Genomic DNA, 10,857 nt, shown 5'->3' with positions numbered 1-10,857 from the left:
ACGTTTAAGGTAAATTTTAAACATCTTTTTCGTGAAGTCAATACATTTTCTGTAAGACCGAAACTCTTGATGATCTGTACACAGCAAAAATAACTTGGAATAAACTGATAATCAGTATTGTACAGATAAAAGCAGGTAAAAGTATAAATTCAATTAAGAAACCTTTCAATTTGGGAAAGTTTTTTGATTAGTTACCCACCAAAGACGCAAGGCATTATGGGGATGTGAAAGTAGAGAATTGGGGATTTTTTGTTGTCTCAGGGACCGCGAAACGAGTTTTGGATTGGGGGGGCTAATATTTCAGAAATCTCTTCCGAACAATGAATTTTATAACAAAATGGAAAATAAGCGAATAAATCAAAAATGGCGGCAAAATTATTGGTGGGGCCCCTCAGCACCCATAGCTCTGCGGTACGTTAGGAAGGGAAAAGAGAAAGGGCTGTATCTCAGAGAACAAGAGATAGCATTGTATTTATTGGCAAAGTTTACAGATAAATTTTCTTCTCACATATCTATAAACGGATCTCTGGTTTATTAATTTATCTAAGGTCCGCACGCCCTGTATCACTTTGTCTTGGATCTTAGAACCTCTTGGCAACACTCTTGTAACAATTTCTCCTTAAAAACTCAATTTTCCATTACGTTGTATTCCTTCCAGATATCGGTCGACTGGTTAAACACAACTAAAGCAATCTTAAAATCGAGGTCTTGCAGCCTTATTTGAATGCTTTGTCTTTGTCAGTTTCCCGGTGCATCGATAGGCGAATAAATAGCTTAGGTAACATATATTACAATTAATATACAATATATACACGTACCCTAGTGTGTAATGAATGAATAAACACTTATCAGGGGTTTAATCGAGTGTTCATACTGATGACATTAGTGATGTCCTTCGTCGCCTTGTGATAATATCATTTGAGTTTGTGAATACTTTATATGCGATGTGCAATGGAGGTTTGCACCATCACGTGACGGCAGCCGTGTTGATGGCAGGAACAACACAATAGTTTTACATAAGAAAGAATTCAATTCTCTAGAGTAATGGGATTTTATTGGTCTGGGCCCAGGGCCCAGTTGTTCAAATTAGTGCTAATCCTGGATGAACTCTTAATAAGACCTATAGAGTTAATCCTGGATTAGCGCTAATCCAGCTTTGAACAACCCGGCCCAGCCATCTAACCACAGGTAGTCCAAGCTGTATTATGGGCATGGGCACATGATGGTGCAAAACCTCTATAATAAGCCAAACGTCGAACCTTCACACAAGCCCAACCTAATTAAAAACATGGATAACAAGGCGGTCTTCTTTGATGCCATTAGGTTCGGCTCATGCGAAGTTCGACGTTTGACATGAGCCTAATTTGTGAACGGAGGACGATGGCTTCCTCGTCAAGACGGGAATTTTTAAGGCAATTTTTCATCGCTCACTTCTCACGTCCTTGTCAATCCAGTTTTCAAGGTTCTTCTACTTTTCTTGTCATGCTTTTAGTTTTTTGTTAGCAGAATGATCACTGTCAATCATGCTCGACCTCCATTCATATCAATATACCTGATCCGCGGACTCTATAAATATGTGACACTTGTTCCTATTTCGTAGGTCAGGCAAAGATATATACATTTTTGCGCAAGCATATGGTTGAATAAGAATTCTTGTTCAACGTCAAGGTTGTGACGTCACCAAAGTTATGACGTAAAAACAATGTTAGTACTTCGCAGTGCAGTTTAATCTTCCATTGGGTGAGGTTTGAATGCTACCATGTCACTGCCTTCGAAAAACAAGAGCATTTCTCTTGGATCCTCAGAAGGACTTTCAGGACTCTTGCACAGTTCCCTCTCTGTATCATTTACAGAGTTTGACCTCGGCACTTCAGGTGTCTGGGATCGACCTTTCTTGTTAAATGCAGATATTACGTCATCAGGGGAGCTACCGCTGTCCATTAATGTTGGTGTTAATACTGGTTCTGTCGGTGATGCACTGGACTCGACTTGAACCTCGTTTTCAGAGTTCGAGAGACGTGGAACTTTGCTAAACTTTGTTGGGGTGCTTTGTTTCCTGGTAACAAAATAAGCGTATAGAAGGAAATTAAAGGCCCATAATTAATTTTTAAAGAGAATGGGGACGGTGAGTCTAACTTGCTCAGCGACCCTCCATAAGTCGTGATCGTGGGATTGGGATTCGGAGGGGGCGTGGAAAGGAGGATATTGGGGAGACGGAGGGGGTAGGGGAAGGGAGTAAGGAGGTACGAGGGAGCATTAGAAGGGAGGTTGGACGGAGTCGTTTATGATTGGTCAATTAACAATAAACATTCTTGAAATTTTTCTAGGCGACCAAGGTTTTTCGATTTGTACTGTTAACTGTACCCTGCGAGCAGAGGGTGTTTTTTCTTCCCCTCGGCTGCATGGGAAAAAGAAAAACATACTTCTGCTAGAACAACATACCTCTGCTAGAACAACATACTTCTGCTAGCAGGGTATGTTAACTGAGAAGTATGTAATGATGAAAAGGTAAATTATACACCGTGAAAAGATGAAAAAACTTACTGACGTTTCGGACGCTAGTCCTTCGTCGGAGTAAAAGAGAAAGAAGTGGGTTATATCTTTTTGAGAAGTATGTAGTTGCCGGACTCACCTTTTTGATCTTAAATGCGAAAGTACAGAACTAAGAGAATCCTTGCTGTTCTTGTTGATGTTTGCATTATTATTTTTGATGATATTACTTCTTATGACATCAGAACGGCTCTCTATCTTGATTGGTCGTATGTTTGACATGTTGACCTTTGAACTCGTGCTGGTTGGAGAAGAGCATGGTACCGAGTCTCGAAGCTGCTGGTTTTCTTTTTCAAAACCATGTAGTCTTTCTAGATATGAATCTCGCTCTTTCTTCACCACCTTCAGAACAAAAACAAATACAGACGTTATCATATTCTTCGATCCACGTTACGTCATCGCGGCCATTAGTGCCTTTCAACAAAAGATTTTTCATTAGAATCCATTGTTAACGGTACCACAATGGCCGCCATGTTTTTGTCTTTCGACTATCTTGGGAATGTAAAGACAGATACACCGTCATATTGGAATTTGAGAGCACGATCAGTATCACGTGACCTAGAAAAATCGAAATGGCTGTGACACTGGTATACCAGCTTTGTTAACAGGCACCCCCGGGGAATTTACTCAATTTCGCTAATTATTTTGTTGCCATGAGCGTAGGGAGGGGGGAAGGGGGCAACCGCCTAAACTAAACATTACTAAACTTGTGGATATGGTGAGAGATAATATGAAACGCGTACGCGCGTGTATTGGCGGGAAAATGGTACATTGCTCCCCCTGTAAAAAAAACTCTTGGACTTGCGGTAGCTTACCTCCAGTCTACTCTTAGCTTCCTCTTTTTCTGTAGTTATTTTATTAACAATTTCCCTCCATATCTGTTCTCTTTCGTCCTTCAGGTGTTCGTACACCGGTTTTCCAGAGGAACACTTCTCACACGTGGGAGCCAGTGCTGATAATATATTATTTTCTGCCTTTGAAGCGGAACTTTCTGAAAACCTTTCGAAATTTGACGGAGATAATCTTGAGAGTTTACTAGACCCGGTTCTCCCGTTGAAACTACTTGTAGTAACTTTAACTTCGAGGTCTTTGCGCAGTTGATCGATAATCGTTAGCGCATGCGTGTGTTCTTTCTCGAGATCCATCAGAGCCGAGAGAGCCTGGTTTCTATCTACGACAGCTTGGTCGCGCTCTTGTTTTATTTCATCAACTAGTTTTCTCCATGCTTCTTCTCGTTCTTCTTGGACCGGATCACTGTGGGGTTCAGGAGATGAATCTTCGCTGCACGAATCCTGAAACACGTGATTCAAACACGTCAATCATTTGCTATCCGTGCTATTACGTCATAAACAGGTCATGAGTGGAAACCAAGTAAAGTCCGAGATGATCTAAGTCAGAGCATGGGTAATTCATAGACGCGAGAGGCGAGTGCGCTCCCCTTAAGTCTTGACATTAATCTACCCCATCTAGTACTTACTTCCTCAAACTTGTCATTCTTTTCGGCTGCAATAGGTGCAATAGGTAGAATAGGAGCTATTCCCCTATAGACATACTGAGCACCCATCGATGATACACGTACTGTCTTTAATGGACATGTTCGTTGTCTCGGGCTGGTGAAGGCTGAATAGATCATCTGGTGACACTCTTTATAAGTGATATCAATACCAAATGAATTCTTGAATGCTTTAACCACGTCCTGCACTGGTACATAGGATGTGTTATCTTCTACATAGTTGGATTTCACCCTTGGGAAGGAAGTTGTGTTAAAATGACATCAACAAGTTAAGTAGGAGTGCTTTATAAATCACGGCGATATTCAATTTTATCGATACCCTGAAACAACCTATGGGCTGATCAAAGTCAGGGAACGGCTAACTCACAGATCGAACCTTAACACATTCTCTGGGCTGATCAAAGGAGTAATCCAGTACCGCTCGAAAGCTGGATTTTCATTGCTCCCTAAGTACAGTATCGCTTTTGTAAGGTTAGCTTTAGTGCTATTGTTTGGATGACGAATCTATTGTGTTGTAATCCAATCGTGTAACTCGTTCCGAGCGGTACGGGCTGGCTAGATCAAAGTCAGGGCACGGTTAAAACCCGGAGAAAACCTTACAAACTCTACTCACTACACGACCGTCACTACACGACCTTCACTACACGACCCTTGTATCTCGACCCTTAGTAATTCACTTAGTCATATGACTTCTAAGAGCATTTTCATTGGTTTATTTCTTCTAGTAAGTCTTACCATTTAGTAATGGTGTAGTTGTCCAATACCACTGCAGATCTCTCTCGTGTACTATACCCCGTTACCACAGCAACAGGTCCACTAGCTATCGATGACGATGAAGACTTGGTACTTGATGAAATGCTATCAATTTTTTCCCTAGACGGGCCAGATCTAGTGACTGGTTTATAGTCTTCTTTACTGGACTGTGAATGGAGGAGTGGGGGGCTGTGTGACGGGGGTAGCTGGGTGTTCAATGGCGTTTGTCTTCTCTTTTCGTTTTCTAATGATTTTTGGACTTCCGGTATCCAGATCCCTGATGTTACTACGCTATGGTTATCAGTCGCGATGTGCTGGTGACCTGGGCCAAAAATAAGAATTGAATGTAGTTGCGAAATAATAATGATGATAGTGATGGCAATGCTGTTGATGTTGAATCATGATCATGATGATAGTGATGGCAATGCTGTTGTTGATACAGTCGATGATGTTGAAACATAATGATGATGATGAAAGTGTTAACCATTAATAATCATTGCAATATATCATCATCATCATTCAGTTTCAACCATTGTGGGTAAATAGAAAAATGGCAAATTTCCATCGCATCGAAATATAAACACTGACTTCGAATCGAAACAGTTTCACTTTTCAAAGACCACGTTTTTTATATATAATCAGTCATTCCCTTTTGGTTTTGCTGATAAAACACTAGATAGTATGGCATGTGGTGTTCATGTGATCATCAAACTGACCTTCTGTCGAGGTACTGCTTTCATTTACGTCTTCTTTGTCATCTTGTGATAGGACTTTTCTTCTTATGTTGACATACAACCACCTGGTTGGTTTCATGTCTGTCAAGGACCCTTTCTTTCAATGATGAAATAATTCTCAAGGTTTCTCTTTCCATCATAGTGCTTTCCAGCATAATGAATAGGACTCAGTGTTGTTTTGCTGATATATCTATTGTGAGTACGGAAAGCGAAATAAAGCGAAGCCCAAACACTCATTCAGTGCGAGCCTAAATTTGTGAATGAAATTAGTTTTATTCGAAGCAGAAAACTAATTACGTGAAGCAAATAAATACGAGGCAAGTGCTCGAGAATTCACCTTTATAGGATTCACATTTTTAAGTTTATGTCCTTATGTAGTTCAGCTCATGACGGCGGTGTATAACCGTAGGAATAATATGTATAGGAATAGAATGATATGTATATAATATTAATAGAATAGAATGTATAGAATGTATAGGAATAATGGAAAATGAAAACCTTAGACTGCAGTGTGAGCAAATCGACAGCCAATGTTACAGTAAGAATTAATATAGCTTAAATAAATTGTCCTTTGGTCGTTTGATACAGAAAAGAATTTTACATTTTATCTAACTCCTGGTCGATCCGTGCCAGGGAACGGCAAAGTCATAGATGGCCGGACCGATATTTAGCGCGTTAGGTATTGCAAGGGAAGGAAATGTAGTGAATGTTCAGTAATGAAGTGAAGAGTCTTGTAAGATAATGGTGTGGGTTTTTTTTTTCAACGAGAATTAAATGTTCAGTTTTGAAGTCAAAGGATACGCCTTCCTGAAGTGATCCTGCCTTATCTGTTTTCTCTTGTATTCTACCTCAGGGAACGCCCTTTTTACTCTTGCTGTCAATACCGTATCTCTTAGACACATAATCTTCTCCAAATCAGGAAAAGCAGAGATGTTTTTCTTCACAACAGAGCTTAAAAACTCCACCATTTCAACCCTGTCTACCGATGCCCCAGGATAGACTTCAAATGCTTCGTGAAGGGATGTGATGAGGATGTCATCAAGCTTAATGTAAAGCTCTTTTTTGCTCTGGGTAGTGGGAGTCAGATTCTTGGAGTCTAGAAGAAATAATTGGGATATTTTTCTGGTAAATTATGTTTTCCTAAAACCGAACCAGCTTTGAATTACAAGTAGGCGAAACGATAATAAGTTATGAACTCTGACAGTGAACATAGAAAGTCCATGACATTTAAGTTCAACAAAGGGAAAAAGATTTCACTATTCATTTAACTTTTGCATCCGCTAAGAAGACAAGTTTTCTCCAATCACAGTTTCTTGGGAAACAAGCAGTTTTAAAAATAGAAAGTCAAGTCATTTGTTTCGTTTAGAAAAAGATATCCTAATGACTTGACTTGATACAATATCACTAGATCTTGACTTCAGTGCCATGCATTGCTTGATAAAATGAGCAGACTACATTACTGTGATTCATGATCTGAGCCACAGTGAGTGGCTAACCAATTCCAGGAAATGGAAAAATGCTACGTAGGACCTCTGACACAACAGATTAATGTTGAACTAAGTTGAAAAGAAACTAGATGATCTACATCAATGTTAAGTACTTTCATCCATGTAATTTCCCTGGTATTTTGATTTCAAAAAAATATGAGATTTGCATTCTTTAAAACATTGGACTTTCTATCCAGCCATACTTTGGCAAACTAACCAGCCAATCAGAGAATGAATATTCCTATGATATAACTAATCTAAGGGTCAATACCAGCCAGTATGCTACATGTATGTAGTACTTACATTCTAATTTCTCATTTAATGCCATGTCAAAACGAAGATCAAGCGATGGACCAGGGATGTCATATTCAGAAGAGGGAATAGGCTCTAATCATCAGATATATATAACAAATAAATAATGAATCAAATAAATAGACAAATAAAACGTCTTATATGACATGCAATTACTGTAATTACTCTTTTAAGTGCCACCCCCAATGAAACGAGGCCCTCAAATACGCAACGCACCTAAGACCAAAATTATTACTAAGCGCCTCCCCCGAATAAGCACAGCCCATGAATTAATGCCCCATATGAAACCACAAAAAAATAAATAAACGCCAAGGTGCTTAAATAAAGTATTTTGCATTCTTTATATGTTCGTATTCACTTTGTATAAAATCATTGGTTATGCATTATGCATATAGTAAACATATTTTTGAAATAAGTGCCGCCCTTGAATTAACACCACATATAAAAACCAAAATATTTAATAAGCAACGCAGCAGTTAACAAGTAAATATGACCTTGTTATCTATGGCAACCACACATATGTGAGGATGAGAGGAAGGGAAGTGGGTGGAAGGAGGGATGGCTGGAGTGAGAAAGGGAAGAATGGGTGAGCAGGCTTGTGGTTGGATGGATGGAGGGAGGGAGGGAGGGAGAGAGGAAAAGAAGGACGACTTGGTAAATGGTTGGATTGCAAGGAGGGAGGCATCTGGCAGGCAAGCAGGAGAAAGGGAGGGAAATGAACAGTCAGGCAGACATCCGTAAGTGATGGAAGAGAGGTTAATGTTTTCATATTTTCAAAGGAATTAATGAAATAAGAAAGCATTACAGTTCCCATTCAAGGGATCATTGTGTAAAGTATATGAACCAATAAAAATAATCTAAGCTATATAATTATGATTATTGATAACAATATTGTCTGATATAGTACCAATAATTCTACACTCCCAATTCCAATTCCAGTCAAAAATATATGCATTTTCATTACCTTCTGTTTTTACAACTGTTGCTAGACTGTGATCAAGTACTTGCAGAGTATCAGTGCTGTGATCAACAGTCTCCATCATTGCTGGTAATATTATTAGGTGCCTCACCTAGAAAAAACACACAAAAAGAGTCACCAATATTGGTTTCCCTCAGTAATATTAGCATATTACATGCCGCTTGCTTGGATATTTAACTGCTAGCAATAATTGCTGATATAAAAAAACAATCTTTAAACACCTTATTACAATGGTTTTGAGTACTGTAAATCATCTAACAAAGAATAAGCATTGAGTTAAATATCACATAAAGACTCTAGTTTCATTTGTGGATATTATTAAGTACAAGACAGTATGGTTTATGAACTTCAAGGGGTTGATGTTCCAATCATATTTTTTTCAGTAACTTTCAGTTTTAGGTTTCTACAGCTGTATGTACAGCTTGAAGCTTGACAATAATACTGCAATAAACAAGTATAAACTAATGTCTGTGTTTTTAAATAAGATCTTTAATAATCTAGATAGCAGATGAGTTCATTCAAGCAGTAGAGATTCAACTTTTAGATGTATTTTCCCATCACATGTTACACTAATTGTATTTTATGACATGTTTGACGTGTTGACAGCTTCTAATTAAAAAGTAAGGCTTGTTAAAAAAATCTAATAAAAATTTATTTCTTAGAAATTGAGGACAAAAGATAGTTTATCTGAAGATATATTAACCTATCTAACGAGAGAGAGAAAAAAATAAGGAATTGTTTATGCACAGTAAGTAAAAAAAGAAGATATATCAAAGGTTTTATGGGAGGACACATGTATTTTCAGGTTTGAAGTGGTATTTTTCTTGATATATACGTAGTGACTGTCTCAAGAGTTTTCTGAAAAGACTGTCAATTTCTTTAGGATGTAACCAGGAAAATGGGTCATTCATATTATTGATATCTTTCACTTTTTAGCCAATCAGGAATAACCATCCATCAAAAACAAAGTGCATGAGAGTCACGTCACAAAATCTAATAGCAAGTTTGACAAGCTGGATTGATGCCATTGGCTGCTTTGACCTTTGACGTCATTAATTCAATCAGAAAGACAAACACATGCCTCGCTTGTCAGAACATGAGCCAGACATAGTGAGAAACCATTTGCATGTGTGTCTTTTGCTCACACACATCGGGGGAACAACAATATGTAAATCATGAACAGCTAGGTATACGGCGAGACTTATACCGCTTTGAATTACTTCGGGACGATTTTAAAATCAAAAAGTCCAAAAGACTTTTCACTGTTCTGAGACCAAGTGTTTATTAGGGGCTATTTAGTTTTCATAAAGGCAAGCAACGACAGATAAAGCAAGGCGCCAGTGGAACACCACTGTCATAATTAAAAATTCATAAGGAAACTAAAATCCGAGTGAACGAACGGCACCGCTAGCTTGTACTCTTGCCTCGAAAATCCCTCAAAAAGACCCCGTTTGTAAATCACAAAAAATAACATTTTGGTGGTAGCTTATAAGACACAATTTGAAGCGTTTTTATGGCAAGGTTAGAGCTTACTTGTCCTTTCAGATGAAGAATAAGCAGACGACTGCTCGCCAAGTGAGTGTGAATAAGACACACACTCGATTCATATCACTCACCTTTTTCCTTCTTCGCGATAAAATCCCCTTAGATCGTACAAGAAGACTGCACAAACTCTCAATAAAGCTTAAACACTCGATTTACGCATGGATTATGCCAGCTAAAAACGTCGAGATCGAAAAGCAAAGGTGATTTGATCAAGCGGCAGCCAGACAGTGAGCAGACACTTATTTTGCGTCGGTGACAGTCAGTTGATGACACTGAGTTCCCCTGGGACTTGATGCAGAAGGTCTGTCACTCTACAGGGGGAGGGCTAAGGAGATTAATTGTCTCTATCTAAAATAAAAATAGGAACTTTCTTTCTCTTTCTCTTTCGTCTTTTCTTTATTTCACTGCAGAGTTTCTTTATTTACGAAAAAACTCTTGATATTATTTTGCCTGTTTTTTTTCTTGGACACGAATTTATTTGAAAAGTTTTTACGATTCGAGAAAAAATATTCTGCTATTTCCTTCGGTCCCTGATACCCTTATAATATTTTGCTTTTTATCAAAAAAATCGTTTTGAAACTATGTTCTTAATGTGAAGTTGAGCGAGAAAGTTCTCTTCTCTAAGTCACCCCGCCCTTTCCTCGGCCTGATTGGCACCCCTATTTTCCAACGGTTTCTCCCCCTCCCTCCGGCACAGAACAGTCTTTTTTAATGGAGGAAACAATGAATGGTACGTCACAAAAGTTTAGGATCGCTATGGAAATGCCATATTAAAACTCGTCCAGCGATCGCTGAAACGATCAAGGGAAAAAAGCAGGCACGCTTCATATTCAGAAACACCTATTTCATATCTACCTTTCGATTAATCAATATTGATGACCTTTTGTTTCACTACAGATTATCAATTAGTCTCCTCCGATCCGCAGCTAGAGTGCAGTCAAACTGCTGAATAGTCTAGTTAGATAATCTATTTCTAAATGTATC

At 38.6% G+C, this 10,857-nt stretch overlaps 1 protein-coding gene across 2 annotated transcripts; it reads right to left on the bottom strand.

Annotated features, from left to right (window-relative positions):
• Window positions 1-446: 446 nt before the first annotated feature.
• LOC116298812 (uncharacterized) lies at window positions 447-10,116 on the bottom strand. Of its 2 annotated transcripts, XM_031707372.2 has the most exons (10): window positions 9,945-10,116; window positions 8,314-8,419; window positions 7,341-7,424; window positions 6,352-6,646; window positions 5,533-5,615; window positions 4,799-5,138; window positions 4,028-4,295; window positions 3,366-3,842; window positions 2,633-2,892; window positions 447-2,056 (listed from the first exon to the last, which is right to left on the bottom strand). In XM_031707372.2, exons 2-10 carry the CDS (start codon window positions 8,390-8,392, stop codon window positions 1,726-1,728), a joined length of 2,217 nt encoding a protein of 738 aa, XP_031563232.2. In that variant the 5' UTR covers window positions 8,393-8,419; window positions 9,945-10,116; the 3' UTR covers window positions 447-1,725. The 2 variants fall into 2 exon arrangements, with proteins under 2 accessions (XP_031563232.2, XP_031563233.2); XM_031707373.2 differs by lacking the exon at window positions 7,341-7,424.
• Window positions 10,117-10,857: the final 741 nt, after the last annotated feature.

The sequence above is a fragment of the Actinia tenebrosa genome, unplaced genomic scaffold (assembly GCF_029948245.1).
Source record: "Actinia tenebrosa isolate PJP-AT-01 unplaced genomic scaffold, QUT_ActTen_1.0 PGA_scaffold13__45_contigs__length_12533684, whole genome shotgun sequence".
In the NCBI taxonomy this organism is placed as follows: Eukaryota; Metazoa; Cnidaria; class Anthozoa; order Actiniaria; family Actiniidae; genus Actinia; species Actinia tenebrosa.
Note: the sequence above shows the minus strand (reverse complement) of the source record. Positions and strands in the feature narration are given on the sequence as shown.

What these genes read in the sequence shown, in the direction of transcription:
- LOC116298812 (XM_031707372.2), bottom strand. Translation starts at nt 8,392, where the DNA reads ATGATGGAGACTGTTGATCACAGCACTGATACTCTGCAAGTACTTGAT. An exon ending in AACAGTTGTAAAAACAGAAG is followed by an intron (nt 7,425 to 8,313) that starts GTAATGAAAATG and finishes TCTGATGATTAG; the next exon opens with AGCCTATTCCCTCTTCTGAA. An exon ending in AACTACACCATTACTAAATG is followed by an intron (nt 4,296 to 4,798) that starts GTAAGACTTACT and finishes TTCCTTCCCAAG; the next exon opens with GGTGAAATCCAACTATGTAG.